Source organism: Bos javanicus, chromosome 24, assembly GCF_032452875.1.
Source record: "Bos javanicus breed banteng chromosome 24, ARS-OSU_banteng_1.0, whole genome shotgun sequence".
Taxonomy (NCBI): Eukaryota; Metazoa; Chordata; class Mammalia; order Artiodactyla; family Bovidae; genus Bos; species Bos javanicus.
The window spans coordinates 22,224,814-22,242,283 of NC_083891.1; the positions used below are offsets into that span (position 1 = coordinate 22,224,814).

The 17,470-nt window shown below is 41.6% G+C and overlaps 1 protein-coding gene across 23 annotated transcripts in view; it reads right to left on the reverse strand.

The window, feature by feature from the left end:
- DTNA (dystrobrevin alpha) overlaps positions 1–17,470 on the reverse strand; it is a 453,431-nt gene that overhangs the window by 21,496 nt on the left and 414,465 nt on the right. For 12 of the 23 annotated variants that reach the window (XM_061399629.1, XM_061399630.1, XM_061399622.1 and 9 more), the window contains 2 exons: positions 14,726–14,839; positions 5,678–5,774 (listed from right to left, as the gene is read on the reverse strand). In XM_061399629.1, the coding sequence (XP_061255613.1) occupies positions 5,678–5,774; positions 14,726–14,839 (211 nt within the window). Of the gene's footprint in view, positions 1–2,529; positions 3,738–5,677; positions 5,775–14,725; positions 14,840–17,470 lie in introns of those variants that run through there. The other 11 variants (XM_061399615.1, XM_061399620.1, XM_061399628.1 and 8 more) reach the window with 2 other exon arrangements.

Consider the following 17,470-nt stretch of genomic DNA (forward strand, 5'->3'; position numbering starts at 1 on the left):
ATCCTGAACTAGAGGATCATTTTGTAAGGTTTTTTAAACAGAGAAGCAATTTTTACTTTTCGAGAATTAGTTAACAATCCCTAATTTAAAAGAAATGTGAGAGATAGAAAGAGAAAGAGGAGAGAAACAGAGAGAAGAGAGAGAGAGAGAGAGAGAGAGAGAGAGAGAGGCTGGGGAGGTCTGTTTTTGAACACAGATTTCAGTCCTAATATTACAGTCAATTATTTCTGATGTGAATCATCCCCATCCCTATTCATTCGTGATCACTTCCCTACTCCATAGGCTACTCACCAGAGAGGACAAGCAGGGGAAATGATGGAAGGTGAACCTAAGCTGGTAAAATCTATTATTTCTGACCTGTGCATATTTCACAATATGTTTGGAAGAGGCAGGAACCTAAGTGACCATGATTTCCCCAGGGAATTGGGCCATTCAATTGTAAACAGAGAATAGAATACAGCAGGAGATGGAACTGGGAATGGTGTGTGACTTTCTTCCCCTGACTGAGACACTAGCTAATATGAGAAAGAGTATATGTGTGTGTATGTGTGTGTGTGTGTGTAAAATGTGGGTCAAATTAGAAAAGCTTATATATTCTGATGTATATGTGTACACATACATACATACATTTATCCTTATATCTGATATGCACAGAGCATTTTACAAAGTGCTTTTACATCCATTATCTTTTTGAATCTTTACAACAACCCTGAGACCCATGTATTATCAGTATGTTTGAGATAAATTGCTAGGAAGTTCATTGACTTACTCAAGATCTTAGAGCTGTGAGTAAGGAACTTAGACCACCATAACTCAGGGCTAACTCCAGTAATCTTTCTAAGAAAATTATTATTGAGATCCTACTTTCTGAACTCAAAGTCAGGATACTTGATTTTAGACCAGGTCATGGTCTTTGGCACTGGAAAGATACTAGAAACTTGGGAACATACCGTCACTGCTATTATATCCCAGCCGCCTTCATTATTAAACTTTTTATGAGTGTTCTTTTTATGGTTCCTTCAATAAATCTTAAAAATACACAAAGAAGAAAGAGGGTAGGATAATCTCGACTCAAGTTTGTAAAAAAATTTATTGCTTATGAGACCATAATCATCATCATATTATATTACAGGCACTATTTCTTTTTTAAAAAAATTCATGTTCTCTCCTCAAGGGGAATAAATTCATGCATTACCTCGAACAAGAAACAGTATAAGTAGGAATTATATATACCAGTATAATAAAATACATTGAACCACACAGACTTATGATAAAGCAAGTAGAGGTTATTAAATCAAGCACAATTTGTTGTGTGTGGTGTCTTAAATCTGATTTTACAAAGAGACTGTCCCCAGAGGGGAAAGGCTCATAAATAAAAACAGAATTTAGAAGCAGACGCCAGACTAAAACTTCTAAATTCTCTCCTTAGATCATGTTATACTATGAGAAGTCTATAAATTCAGATGGTATTTGTTTATTTCCTTGTAGAACTGCCTCTGCAGGATTGGGACATATGGGGTTCTGTCTTTAGTTCTGACTGAAGGTCAGTATAAGAATCAGCCACATGAAATCTACTACTGCATGTGTCTGCTTTATTATTCACTCCTCCTCTGGTAAAGCTCTGAGTGAAATTTCCTTTTCATATTTTATGCCAACAGAAACTTTGGCCCCTTGAGGACTGACATTTCTGTTCTGATAAAACTACCAATTATGTTTTCCCTTTTTTGCCTCATTGCTAGAAAGCTCAGAGTAACACCCCTGTCCCTTAAGATAAGCGTATTTGCATTTTCTTTAGTGTTTGATTTTTCTATTTCTATGTTATGAAGTCATTGTTTATGTCTTTAGTTAGTTGTAAGCTGCCTTGGGTCCTTTTGGAAAAGAGACTTGAATATAAGCAAAGACATGAGTAAGACCGCAAAGACTCCTCCGACCTAGACAATGCATCGTTGACATGTCTGGGTGTTGCCAGTAGTGGTCTTTAACCTAGGCAGCGATAACCACTGCTGGCTGACATTCAGTGATGCTGCAGCTGGTGAGGGCTCAGCAGGGGAGGAACTGGAGGGGAAGCAGACAGTAACGCAGTAATGGACGCTGCCATGGTTTGGCTCTATGCATCCATCTGTTTATGAACGTCCTGGTCCACTGAGCCTTTCAAGAATGCGTTGCCTTGGAAATGGAAGAGAGAGGGTCCCCAAAGGACAATGGCTAAAGCCAGGCTGACTGACTGCAGGGTGTTACCCTCTGCCTCCACTAGGAGGAGTAAGGTTATAGTTGAGCTTTCTTTCTATTTTCTATGCACATGCTGAGTAAGAGACAGGAAGGAAAAGAGGCTGTTTGCAGGAGAGGACCATGAGATGGCATTTTTCTTTACCATGATCTAAGTGTTTCGTATGTACAATAGCAACACCCCAGGTATGAATTTATGGGCAATTATACAGGCAGCAAACGTGTGTCCTTTACCCAGGGGGGCTGTCTCTCATTAAAATTTGACTTCAGTTTAGTGAAGTAACTTTGTTCACAAAATACAAATAATGTAATACATTGTCTTTATTGTCTGACATTACAGATTCGTTTTACACTTTCCTTTTTTTTTTTTTTTTACAGACCATGGGAATGAAGGGTAAAAATGTGTCCAGCATTTTGCAAACATTCTTTGTTACACACAAACACGCACAATGAATAATAGGAAAGAGAATACAGAAGAATGAAAGGGTACGTTGAAATCAGACAGGCTGTGGTTGTCATGGATCCATGGAAATAATGTCAAACTTTTTGATAAGACTGGCAGGTGGGATATATTGTCATACACAGCTCGGTACATGCACTGGGAATGAAAGCTGCTTTTATTTTGTTTTTTTGTTTTATTCTTATTGTATTTTGAGCACGTTGCTCCCTCTGCTGGCTTCTGCACCAGGCCACGTGGTCAGACAGAGGGCTTCAGTTCAGCTACAGTTACAGAGCCACAGGGTTCATATTTCCAGGGAAGATGTATGTAACCCCTTGTGAACTCCTAGAGCAGAAAGGTGCTTGGTGATAAGATAAAGGCTGAAAGTTATCTATTCTTTGGAGATGATCGTCAACCAATGGTAGGTATATTCTAGTCTGAGAAGTGAACAGTTAGAGTTCAGTCTTTCTCTTATTAGACTGAGCACTTAATGGTGAGCAGTGGGGAACAGGGCTTAGTAATTAGGCAATGAGAGGAGATGTAATTGGCTGATTTTTACAAAAAGAAGTTCCACACCTTTTCAGTAAAATGGAAACTGAACTGAACATTCACAGGATGAGCGGATGTCAAGGTTAGCTTCTGAGTGCTAACTGAGGTAGAACCTCAGTGGGTTCCATCTAATGGACCATTAGTAATTGTGGTGAGTGTCTTTCTATTAAGAGAAGGGTCTGATCAACGACCCAGAAAAAGCATGAGACTGCTTTGAAACTTAGACCCTGGAGCTCTAAAGAGTTTCCAACAAATTAAATATGTTCCCTGTTCTAAAAGATGTAATAGCTCTTTTGATGTTGATGGTAGTTATAAAAAATGCTAAATTTTATGTGTCTCAATTCAAGCACTACATTGAAAAGGAAGCAAATTAGTATAATTTTTTTTTCTCTTTCCAAACTGAAGCATGAACATACATTAGAGGCAAAAGCAATGAGAAAAACGGCAGGACGGCAGGCCCCTCCACTGTTAGTTAAGACCTGCAGTAGGGCACATAACTTACTCCCTGCTTCAATTCTTCTTCCTACAGAAAGATTGAATCAATAATGGTTAGGTTACCCAGGGTTCCAATAAAAGCATGTACACAGTGTGAAGGAATAAAGGTGGGGGAAATCAAGCCTCTTCTACCTTGGGTACTTAGAGTTCCAAGTCTATTTAGGTATTTGAAACTATGGACCTGTCTCTTTCCTCCACGTGTCTAATCATCTTTCAACATGATTTCTCTCCTTATCCTGCAATGGGTAAATCCTGATAGAATAGACTACACTCAGGCTACAGTGATGCCAAGATGGCTGGTGGTAAACAGACTCCTCTCCCATTGCTAAAGCGACAGAAGCATAGACGTAGAACCAGAGGGCTGTTTTCAGTTCCCTGTCATTCGGTGACGGGAAAGATGGGACAGGTCCACTTTATTTGGTATATGTGGGGGAAAAAAACCAGAAAAAGCGTGTCTGGATCATCAAATGAGATAATAGGGCAGAAACAGCAAGAGGTTATTAATTATCTGGTCCTGTCTTAACATGGGCTTCCCTGGTGGCTCAGATGGTAAAGAATCTGCCTGCACTACAGGAGACCCAGGCTTGATCCCTGGTTCAGGAAGATCCCCTGGAGAAGGGAATGGCAACCCACCCCAGTATTCTTGCCTGGAGAAGTCCATGGACAGAGGACAGATAGTACAACAAAAACTGAATTTTATACTTTATATGTCTGATACAATGAAAAGTAAATTTTGTTCAGTAAAGATAAAGCATTTCCGATACTGATGGCAGGAAAAGTCGACTACAGGAATAAAGAATAAAGAAAAGAAAAGAAAAAAAAGTGTTACATTTTCATCAGTGCCTGGGAGACAGTAGGTTTCAACAAATATCTGTTAACTGTTATTTAAGTTTTGAAATTAAAAAATAAATACATAAAAGAAATGAAGGGAGGGAGAAAGAAAAGTAAGAAAGAGAAAGGGAAGGAAAAGAAGGGAAAGGAAAGGGAAGAAAGAAAGAAAAAGAAAGAAAGAAAGAAATACAGAAACAATAAATGATGGGGTGTCAGGGATATAGGGGAGCCATAGACTGAAAGATAGGACATCTTGTCTTGCAAGTGAGCTGTCCCAGAGACTTTGTCTGTGTTACTCCAACATAAGCTTTAGTTCCTGCCTTTGGCATGTCACTGGTTCATGCTTGTTTATATCAGGCAGGATGGCCACAGAGCACTGAAATGTCCACGGGAGCCATCAGGGACATGTGGCCATACGAGTCTACTTTTGAGTTGAAATGCAACTTTGTGCACACTGACGAAGGGACTAAGATTTATGAAAGAAAGAATGCCAGTTCCCAATGAGAATTATTATTATAACACTCTGCAGACCATCTTATTACATGCTCCACTTGTAGAAAAGTGAAGGAGATATTCCCATTTACGCTTTGCATTTGAAACCCATAGGAATTATGTGACTTGCTGCAAAAGCCACACAGATTTGATAACATTTACTGAAATGAAAAAAGTTACTCCTCTTAATAAAACTATAATCACCAAAATTATTTTAATGTCTGTATCTTCATTTTCTGAATTAGATATGAGCTTCAGTTCAGTTTAGTCAGAACTGCTGAAAGCTATGAAATGTGAAATATTTTTGAATAAATTCAGTTTTAGTAATATTACTTCCAAGGACAAAAGGAACTGGAAATGAGCCAACTGGAAATAACTTATGCCATGAAGGTCGTCAGTAGTCTGCTTCCATGAAATAGATAAGAATGAACCCTACAATTGATGTTATCATTTGATGTGTCTAAGAAAAGATACTAAAACTCAGTTTGAAACCACTTTTTGGGGGAGGAAATCACATATATAGTAATTGGAAAAACCATTGCACATTAGGTGCAAATTTTAAAATGTATTTTATTTATTAATTTTTTTTTTTTTAACAAATGCCATAGTCGTAGGTCTAGGAAATAGCTATGTGAAACATCTTACCTTTAGTAGTTTCATGAGACCTTCTAACTGGACCATTAGCTCTCTCCGGCTCTCCTGGAGGGCAGACATTCTCTGCTCCAGCTCGTCCTTGCGCTGTCTAAGAAAGAAGTAGTAGTTGTTGTTAGAAACAGCACTCAACTCACTGAGCTAATCACGTTTCCCAGTCTTGAGGCAGGGCAGCGGTGGACACTAGAAAAAGGGCATCTCTGGGTCTTTGACATGGTTACCTGGCAGGGAAATGTCAAATGAATGCACAGTTATAGCTTGTTAGTCATTTAGTTGAGTGTGACTCTTTGGGACCCCACGGACTGTAGCCTGCCAGGCTCCTCTGTCTTTGGAATTCTCCAGGCAAGAATGCTGGAGTGGGTAGCCATTCCTTTCTCCAGAGAACCTTCCTGACCCAGGGACTGTACCTGAGTCTCTTGGAGAAGGAAATGGCAACCCACTCCAGTGTTCTTGCCTAGAGAATCCCAGGGACAGAGGAGCCTGATGGACTATAGTCCACGGGGTCCCAAAGAGTCACACATGACTTAGCGACTATCACTCATTCCTGCATTGCAAGCAGATTCTTTACCATTTGAGATACCAGAGCAGCCAGGTATATGTTTAATTGTTAAAAGTCACAGTAAAACAAAATTAAAATCCTACTGGATATTTACCCTCATCTATCCTGAATTAACCATTTAATAAAATATTTTCTGAATGCTAATTATGTCATGGGCTCTGTGCTGTGCCACTGGGTCCTCACATAACAAACAAAAACCAAACTGCCACTGAAAAAGGCCAAACCCACAGATCTTCCAAGGCCAAGGACCCTCACAGAAAATACTGATTACTTTAGTGTCTGGAAATCAGATTTAGAAAAGTAAAATTTTCATTTTTAAGAATTGTTCAATTCTTAGTATGCAATGTGGTGCCTTTCAGAGGAGAACTTTTCCTTGTACACAGTTTTATAGTCGATCTAAATTTTCTGGTTTGGGTTTGGCTGCTTAGAGTGAAGTCAGAAAAAAGGAGTTCCTACACAATTGTTGCAATAATCTACAAGGTTTGTGTTTGCTTAACTTTGTTTTGCAAAACTTCTATCAGCTGTCAACAAGAATGAAAACCAGGAAGGACACAAATACTAATGATCCACATTTCTGAAGTATATTTTCCAAATCGATTTCAATCTCTTATTTCATGACTGCTAGTGAAAAAATGATATATACAATTTATTCCTTGCCCCAAGGACTTCTAATTCTGAAATATTAGAAATTATATTTTTAAAAATGTATGGATGCCTTAACCACACATGTGTTAATGTATGAATGGACATGTCTAGCGTCAATGACACAGGCATAATATTAAGTGGAGCTTATAGCAGGGGCTCTGAAATGAAAAACGGACCACATAAAACTGTCACACTGGGTTAGGTCAGTGACTCATCCCGTTGAAAGATACTTTGTGGGAGGACAGGTGATGGATATAAATGAGACGTTTCTAATTTGCTTTAATATAGGCTTTCTCTATAATGATTTATGAATTTAAAATTTATAAACATGTCACTTTTAAAATATATTTGTATTTTTGACTTTTATTGCTACTTAAAGTTTATTTTGAGAGAAATCCTTCTGTTGATTTTCTTTACAATTGCCCCTTTTCTGAATCTTGAGGATAAGGAACACCATAATTTTATAGACCTTAATGGTACCCTATTTTAGTCTTTTGTCTTGCTGGTCTGTAGAATTCTAATTCTGAAAAAGTCTTGCCCAATTCAACAATATTCTTCAGTGACAACTCCATTAGCGGTTTTTTCCTTTGACCTTGTCTGCACATGGTGTTCCAGCTACATCCTCGGTAGGGCTTGGCAGAAGGCAGATAATGCTTCTGATTTATTTCCAGTTCTCGTCTAGATGCTGTTTTATAATTTTTGGCCTTTTGAGAGCTAAAGGCCAAAAGCACTTTGAGGGGAAGGTTAAAGCAAACTCTTCAAATTATAGATAAGAAGTATTAAAAGAAGCATCTAAAAACCATCAGAAAAAATTAACTTATAGTAATGTATAATTAATCAATATTGAAATAGCCTTATTTGTATTTATCTTAAGTAATACTCTTTCAAAACATGACATTTACTCTTTCATGCGTTGCACTGAAATAAATTAAAAAAATTTATTTAATAATGTCTTCTCTGTAAGTGTTTACACCAATGGTTACCAAATGTGGGTTTGATAACAAAAGTGTGGTGCAGCCTCCAGTGTTCCAAGGAACACTGAGAAAACCTGGACTAAATAGTGATTTTATTTTCTTAGAGCTAAATATATCATCTCTAAAAGAATGCCTTTTATTCTGATATTCTGTCAGATTATTTTTAATTTTGTGTGTATTAAAACCTACTTTCTTTAGGAGAATGTTGGGATAATAGGCAAAATTTTAATATGAACTGTATAGTGCTTAGTCGCTCAGTTGTGTTTGTCTCTTTGGACTGTATGACCCCATGGAATGTAGCCCACCAAGCACCTCTGTCCATGGAGTTCTCCAGGCAAGAATATTGGAGTAGGTTGCCATACTGTCTTCCAGGGGATCTTCCCAACCCAGAGACTGAACCCAGATCTCCCACATGGCAGGTGGATTCTTTACCATCTGAGCCACCAGGGAAGGCTGAACTGTATATTAATAATAGATAATCATAATAAATATCAATATTAACTTTTCTGAGTTTGATGATGATACCATAGTTATAGAAGAGAATGTCTTTCTTTCTTCTTAGAAAATATATACATAAGTATTTAGGGGTAAAGGATTTTGATGTCTGCATTTTACTCTCAAATGGCTCATCAAAAACGTGTGTGTAGTTTACATATGTAAACATATATAGGGAGATAGAGAAGAGTGCGACAAAATGTTTGCACTCCCTAGGTGAAGCGTAGAAGGGAAATTTAGTGTGATATTCTTAAAAATCTTCTGTAGGTGTGAATTGTTTTTCAAAATAAAATGTTAAAAAATATACTGCATTCATGAAACATGCTAACAGGTGATGGTAGTTGAAAGATGTCATTGTAGGGAGTTTCCTGGTGGTCCAGTGATTAAGAATCTGCCAGCCAATGCAAGGGACACGAGTTTGATCCCTGGTCCAAGAAGATCCCACCTGCCATGGAGCAACTAAGCCCTGCACCACAACTACTGAGCCTGCGCTCTACAGCCTGTGCTCTGCCCCAAGAGAAGCCACTGCGATGAGAAGCCCGTGCACCGCAACGAAGAGTAGCCCTTGCTTGCTGCAAACATAGAAGCTTGTGTGCTGCAACTAAAGCCTAGTATAGCCCAAACAAAGCTGTTACCTGGTGAAACAAAAAGTGCTTAACTTTGTGTTGTTTCCCGCCACCAAAAAAAAAAAAAAAAATTAAGATGGTCTAATGAAATTCAGTCCTGGGTGTTCATTGGAAGGACTGATGCTAAAGCTAAAACTCCGGTACTTTGGCCACCTCATGCAAAGAGTTGACTCATTGGAAAAGACTCTGATGCTGGGAGGGATTGGGGGCAGGAGGAGAAGGAGACGACAGAGGATGAGATGGCTGTATGGCATCACCGATTCGATGGACATGAGTTTGAGTGAACTCTGGTTGTTGGTGATGGACAGGGAGGCCTGGCATGCTGCGGTTCATGGGGTCGCAAAGAGTCGGACACGACTGAGCGACTGAACTGAACTGAATGAAATTCAGGTCTGGAAACCACAAACCTGCATCAGAGATTATAATTCCACAAAAAAGTCTCTTTATATTAATAAGTTTTCTCAAAGAATAATCTCATATACCTTAAAAAGAATGCAACTTTGGGGTATATAATATGCTTATTTTTTTAGACAAGAGATAAATATGAAATTTATAATTGTTTTTCTTCCCATTTGTAGTGTGAAGTTGCTTCACAGTTTAATAGTTTCTTCTTTATAGGAGATGGTATTGTCTTTGCAAATACAGTTCTTTAGCTGTCTCTTAATGGTTTTGCAGTGGGAAGGCTCACTAGATCACCTTGCAAACTTTCCCTCAGATTTCCCCATCCAATATGGGAAGGAAAGACCTGGGGAACCACTTGGAATGCTGCAGGCCTTTCTCAGCTTCATCTGTGCCTATTGATTGCCTGTATTCTAAAAATTAATATTAGGGCAAGATCTTTGACTCATGTGAATCTGACTTGCCAAGCTAATCCACTGTGTTAACTCGGTATGTAACTCTCATCCTCCAGTGGCTTCCTGTTGTGGGATTGATAGCAATTTCCTCAAGATGGTCCGCGCGGCCACACAGCATCACAGTCTACCCCCATCTACATCTACAGCTCCAGCTCTTACCATGCACCTGTTTGCTCACTGCATTCTAGGTCAACAAAGCTTTTAGTTCCAAAAAAGATACCAGATTTGCTCTTGCTATTTGGTGTTTGTACATATAGCATCTATCTACCAGTAAAGCCTTTCATCAGCTACTTCCAGCTCCCTCCACTGTCCATAATCCCCATTCCCCGTGTATTTATCTTTCATGCTTCAACTCAAACAATCCTTCTTCATGGTAACTTCTGACTGATGTAGCAGCTTTGATAATTATGTCTTTTTTTTTTAAAGGAAGATTGCTTATAGAACTTACCACAGTTAATAATCACACTCTTATTTGTGTAACTCTTTGATTTATGTCATTTTCCTACTTGACCACAAATTCTATGAGACCAGGAACAATATCTTTTTCAACTCAGTTCTGGGCACACTGCATTTTAGAAATATTTGTTAAATTGAACTAACTGAATAATCAAAGGATAGCAGTGTATTGTCCAGAGGCTGCGAATCAAGTAAGTGCTTATTATAATAGTCTAGGCAGGAGATAATTAAGACCCAAAGAAAGGAGAGGCTTCCCAGGTGACACTAGTGGTAAAGATACCCCCTGCCAATGCAGGAGACTTAAGAGATGGGGGTTCGATCCCTGGGTCAGGAAGATTCCCTGGAGGAGGGCACGGCAACCCACTCCAGTATTCTTGCCAGAAGAATCCCATAGACAGAGGAGCCTGATGGGCTACAATCCATAGGATCACAAAGAGTCGGACACGACTGAGAACGCACGTATGCAAGGAGAGAGAATCTACCTGTGATGCTCACTGTGCAGGATTTTGGGCAAGTTATTTCACTTCTGTGAACCTCAGTTTCTTTATAGAAAGACTATAGTAGTACGGGGCTTCCCTGGTGGCTCAGATGGTAAGGAATCTGCCTGCAATGTGGGAGACCCAGGTTTGATCCCTGGGTCAGGAAGACCCCCTGGAGGAGGAAATGGCAACCCACTCCAGTATTCTTGCCTAGTGAATCCCATGGACAGAGGAGGCTGGGGGGCTACAGTCCATGTGGTCTCAAAGAGTCAGACATGACTGAGGGACTAACCCTTTCCTTTCCCTGTAATAGTAATGGCCATCTCCCAGGTTTTTCACAGCAACTGTGTGAAACAGTGTTAGGTGGAGCTTAGTGCACAGGAAGCATCTATGAAATGCCTGTCCTATAATGCTATTCAGTTGCCAGATCTGGGTTGTAAACTTGGCTTTCAGCTTTGTCATGGCTAAAGTAAAAAGGGGAATGTGATCATTTAGAAAGGTTGTGGTGCCCTTAAGATAAAAATAAACTATGTGTTCATGAAAAGCGAAGCACTGATCTTGCTGCCCTCATTTCTCTGGTAAAGAAATTTCTCCTGTTGGCTTCTCAATAAGAGGCCCAGAAAAGATGTAATAGATGGAGGAGACCTCTGTCAAAGCTACAAAAAGGAGTTCCTTTGGCGGCTTCACATGGTCACCCCTCAGTGTGAACTCAAGGCCAAAGTGATTGGCAAGAGGTCACTGTTTTGGAACTCTTGAAAAGTCTGAAATGACTAAAGGATAAAACACTCAGAGCAGGGTTTCTGGGTATTTGTGAAACTTGCCAATTGTTAAAGTGCTTAGCACAATATAAGTGGTTCATCAGTATCCAGAGAAATATCCTTCAAGGAAGGGTACTTATTCCAGGCAGAAGAAATGTGGAGAATATGGAATGCTTGCTAAGTCGCTCCAGTTGAGTCTGACTCTTTTGTGGCCGCTTGACTGTAGCCTGCCAAGTTCCTCTGTCCATGGGATTTCCCAGGCAGGGATACTGGGGTGGGTTGCCATTTCCTCCTCCAGGGAATTTCTGGACCCAGGGATCGAACCCAGGTCTTCTGTGTCTTCTGCATTGGCAGACAGTTTCTTTACCACTGAGCCCCATGGGAAGCCCGACACACAAATCTGCATGCGTGCTAAGTTGCTTCAATTGTGTCCAACTCTTGTGACCCTATGAACTGTAGCTCACCGGGCTCCTCTGTCCATGGGATTCTCCAAGCAAGAATACTGTGCCCTCCTCCACAGGATCTTCCCGACCCAGGGACTGAACTTGCATCTCCTGCATTGACTGGTGGGTGTTGTTTTTTTTTTTTTACCACCTGGGAAACCTGAAGAATATGGAGGCAGGCAAGCAAATCAGCTAGGATATAGGTGTTTCAGGTCTTAAGCCAGATGTGTGGGCCACCCTCTGATGGTGATGGCCAAAACTCTAGAAGTTCCCCACAGAGCCAGACTCCTTAGTATGGCTTTAAACTCAGCTAGGGTCATGAGAGGGGTTTCCAGGTGGTGCTAGCGGTAAAGAATCTGCCTGTCAATGGAGGAGATTAAGAGACACAAATTTGATCTCTGGGTTGGGACAATCCTGTGGAGGAGGGCATGGTAGCCCACTCCAGTATTCTTGCCTGGCGAATGCCCATGGACAGAGGAGCCTGGCAGGCTATGGTCCATAGGGATGCAAAGAGTCAGGCATGACGAAACAACTTAGTATGCCTGCACATACTAGACTCAACTTTCTTTACTTGTGAGTCTGAAGGGCCGACATAATCCTATTTGGCAAAATATGCTATTTTCAAGCAGTGATTTACTTTCATAAGCCCTTGAGGAGGAGGAGGAGGATGTAAAACATTCTTTTCCTTTTCATTTTCATCCCTTCTGGGTGATGGTGTAGCAGAATATGCAAGAACTCCTAAAACATCTCTCTAAAAGTAGGACCAGAAATCATATATATTGAAAAGGAAGACTTTATATTTCTTCCATTAAATTATTTTGTTCTTCTAAAGTATGATGTGATCTCTGCACATTCAGAAGCCTCTACAAGAAAGCTCTACAGATCTCCTCTCCATAACTCAGGCCTTTGGTGGGCCTCCCCCTCCAGTCAAGTGTATGAGCCCGGGGAGACTGGATCCCACCTGAGAGGCAGGGCCTGCTCCCTGGCCAGGTGTGCTGAGTGCTCAGATGTGAATATGTCCATAGAGCTGGGTTAGAGTGGAGCCCCTAGAAAGATCCATACAATCAACCGGGACTTGGTAAAACACAAATACAGCCATACAGAATGTGCTAAATTTAGTCTCCTTGTAAGGAGGAAGTTAAAGTGTTAGTCGCTCAGTTGGGTCTGACTCTGTGTGGCTCCATGGACTGTAGCCCACCAGGCTGCTCTGTATAAAAGTTTCCCAGGCAAGAATACTGGAGTGGGTTGCCATTTCCTTCTCCAGGGGTTCTTTCTGACCCAGGGATTGAACCCAGGTCTCCTACGCTGTAGGCAGATTCTTTACCATCTGAGCCACCAGAGTAAGCAAGTGGCGCTCTAATGTTGACAAGGGGCACTCTAATTTCTGAGCAGAGGCATCTGTTCTTATTATAAAAAATTAATAAGAGTTAGTTGCCTTGGAGTTAGATACATCTGAAATACACTTGACATCCAAACTGAAAGATGGAAAGAATGTTATACTTGCTGACTCTGACTGCCTTGTGAAATATGACATTTCCACTAGGGAGTATCTTTGGGTTATGTTTGCATTGTTTTCCATACGGACAGGTTTGGGTCAGTGCCATATTCAAGGCATGTTGGTAAGTCTGAAGCAGAGCCCCTGGTCTGACTCCTTTTGCATGTGCTCACAGTCCTCATCCACGCCCTGCTGCTCTCTACAATCTGAGGCTGAGAAGTACCCTGAAATTCAGGGGTGGAACCAAATGATCTTCTTCAGTCCTTTCCAACAATATGTCATGATGACCGACTAGGTAACACCAGGCCTTTAAATTCATTTGCAGAACAAGAAGGTGTGAGGATCTGTATAGAAAACTCTTAGGGACCAAGAGTTGGAGAGAATTTATGGGTCACATATAATTTTTTAAATTTAAAAAGTGGTGATTATTTAGTTGTTTACATGGTTGTTTTGTTGATCACTTTTATCATAAACATATTGTTGATAGTGCAAATAACTAAAAAGAGTTGAGTTCAAATTCTTTTTTCCAGCAAGACAGATATAGAGAACAAACTAGTGGTCACCAGAGGGGAGAGAAAAGTGAGGGATGGGAGATACAGGGCTAGGCATTAAGAGGTACCAACTATTATGTATAAAATAACCCACAAGGATATATTGTACAACATGGGGAATATAGCCAATAGTTTATAAAAACCAGAAATGAAGTATGGGGTCTCCCTGGTGGCTCAGGTGGTAAAGAATCCACCTGCAATGCAGGAGACCCAGGTTTGATCCCTGGGTTGGAAAGATCCCCTGCAGAAGGGAATGGCTGTCCACTCCAGTATTCCTGCCTGGAGAATTCCATGAACAGAGGAGCCTGGAGGGCTACAGTCCATGGGGTCACAGAGTCTGCTGTGACTGAGCAACTAAGCACACACAGCACAGCTTCCGTAATATCATACTTACACAATAACTGACATCAACTACACTGTAATTAAAAAAGAGAATGCACGATACATTTTTTTTTCTAGTGAAACATTTGGTTTTGGATCTGAAGAACACTGTGTCCTTTTCTCTGTGTCAAAGAAAAAAGCAAAGTGTAAATAGCTTCTTTTCCCAGACCCCCGAATCTCAGCAATTAGATGTGTGCTATGAAAATAAAAGCAAACAGACATTGGCAGCTGCAGAGGCTGATGACCATTTTCCAGTGGACACTGTCAGATGGTTTGGACGATCTCAAACACTGCCTTCCCGAGATGCCTTGGGCTCCTTTTCTTACCTGAGGAGCCGCAGCTCTGCCAGCAGAGTGGGGTTCTGCTGCGCCTTCTCCGGCGTGGGCTGAGAAGCTTGTTCATGCTCTAGCCGCAGCCTCTGGATCTCCTGTAGGATTTCTCTTGGGAGAGAGGAGGAAGGAGAGAAACCCGGTCAGTTAACTTCCAGGACATCCAGGATCTAACATGTGAGCTGATCAGGGCCACCGGAACAAAGAAAGAAGGGGTTGTCCTGTGTGTTGGAGCAAAACCTGTCCTCATGAACTGACGGTGTTTATGAGGTGTTGGCTGTAGCTAAGCTGTGTTAGGGGACTGTTGACTGAAATTGTCTGCATTGGTCAGGCATGGTGATAACTGATGATAACTGCTTGCTTGAACTGTCTCACAACAGAGGTTCAAATAAGGAATGTGCTGTGCTGCTGCTGCCAAAAACTAACTGGGAGAATCTGGGAGGGACCAGAGGAGGGAGGAGAATCCTAGAATCCTTTGCACCATAATCCATCTTGGCTGAGAGTTGCACTTACCACCAGGAAGGACCCTGAGTGTTAGTCGCTCAGTCATGTCCGACCCTTTGCGACTCCCTGGGCTGTAGCCCCCCAGGCTCCTCTGTCCATGGCATTCTCCAGGCAAGAATACTGGAGTGGGTGGCCATACCCTTCTCCAAGGAAGGACCCTGAGTCAGACCAAATACGGGCCAAGCAAGATGACTGGCCAGAGACAACCTGGAAACTAACGCCAATTACCATAAAACCTGAGACTGAATCAGGAGGCAGAGCAGTCCTCCTGTGTTCCTGTGTGCTGCTCGTCCCCTGGGGCATCCTTCCCAACGAAATCTTTTGCTTTGTCAGCACGTGTGTCTCCTTGGACAATTCATTTCCCAGTGTTAGACAAGAGCCCACTCTCAGGCCCTGGAAGGGGTCCCTCTTCCTGCAACAGTTGAGTGCTGTGGATGAAGCATACTGCCTTCATCTCCAGTACATCCTAGGAACCAGGAAGGCCTGCTTGTCATTGGAACCTTCAAGCTGATTGTTCTCCCCAGGACCTAATCTCTCTAGTCAGTAATATAATGCTGCAGTAAAGTGTTCAACTTTGCAAAGCGCACTGCTTAAGAGATGAAAATGAATCTTCCTCTTATTTATGATCTCAGTCTGACACCTTAAACTACCTGCAGATACCAAGTAAGAGATACTTGGAAGGAAATTAAGGATAAATGGCATTCATTTTACGAAACTAAATAACCCCATTCTCACACCGGGAATGAAATTCTTCTCACTGAATTTTTCTGAAAAGCCCCCAGTTAGGCAAAATTCTTTCTCTTTTCTTAACATTTTCAAGCTTAACAATGGATCTCAATGAGGGTAGCCTTAAGAAGGAAAGTGCTTTTAAAAGGATTCAGTGTAATTGAGTCAGTGACCGAAGAGCGCTATTGGTATGACCTCGGTCAGGGGTGAGACGTGTCCGTCTATCATTAATGTTGGGTTCTGGTCTGCCTTGCATTGGGGTGAACATTAGGCCAGCCATAAAGGATAGGTGACCGACACAAAGCAAATTATCCCTAAGTGAGTTAGACGCTATTAGCCAAGGTTACAAGTCATGAGTTCTTGGGGGAGGGGTCAGCCTCCCATCCAGTAAAATGCAGAAGAGCCAGTAAGACAGAACAAAGCACCGAGAATGAGAATGGAAGGTGAACCTGGTGAGCAAGGGGGCTGGGTGACTTTCCATCTGAAAGGCTGATCTACAATCTCCTGCCCCACAAACATGCCAGCATCAAGAAGCTAATTACCAGTGAGTCACTGTCCCTTTCATGGATATGGACCATAATTCAGTGGTTTTCAACTTTTTTTTTGCTCCCCCTTGGTGTTTCAAGGTGGAAATTTTTCTTTAAAAGGAACCTTCTATGGAAATGCAACATATCAGAGAGTTAAGAAGAAACTTCTCTGGTTAAAGAAGGGCGCGCCCTGCACTACTGGCTCTTCTTCCTTCCTCTTTGTGCGTAGTTGCTTCAGTTGCGTCTGACTCTGTGTTATCCTATGGACTGCAGCCTGCCAGACTCCACTGTCCATGGGATTCTCCAGGCAAGAAGACTGGAGTGGTGGCCATGCCCTCCTCCAGGGGATCTTTCCGACTCAGGGATCAAACTGGCATCTCTTTCAACTGCTGCACTGGCAGGTGGGTTCTTTACCACTAGCACCACTTGGGATGCCCCTTCTTCCTCTTCATGCACCCCTACGGGGCCCCTGGGGTCCCAGAGAGCTCAGCCTGAAAATCAGGGAACTGAGATTTCCAAGTTCCTCAGGGCTAACATCCTGACATTCTGTGACCTCCACTAGGTCTCCTTGTTGATTCTGAGGACAGAACCATGACAGAACCATTTTGCCCCAAAGAAGGAAAATAGAGAAGCAGCTCTAGCAGAAAAAAAATAATGATAAGGTAGGCAAGGAGCATGAAGTGCTTAGACTACACCTGGGAACTGTGTTGTCTTCTTGCATGCGTGTGCGCTCAGTCACTAAGCAGTCATTGTCTTCTTAGTCTTATTTAATCCTCCTAACAGTTCTATTAGGAACTGTTGTATATACAGGGTCTGCTATTATCTGTTTCATGAATGAGGGAATCGAAGCATAGACTAGTTACAAATCTTGTCCAAGTTCAATATCTAGGCGGTAGTGGTCATTTGAACTCAGGTTGGTGTGCCCCAAACCTCATATATATCAGACTCCTTTAGTCTCCACTACTTGGTCTGACAGGTGTAGCCT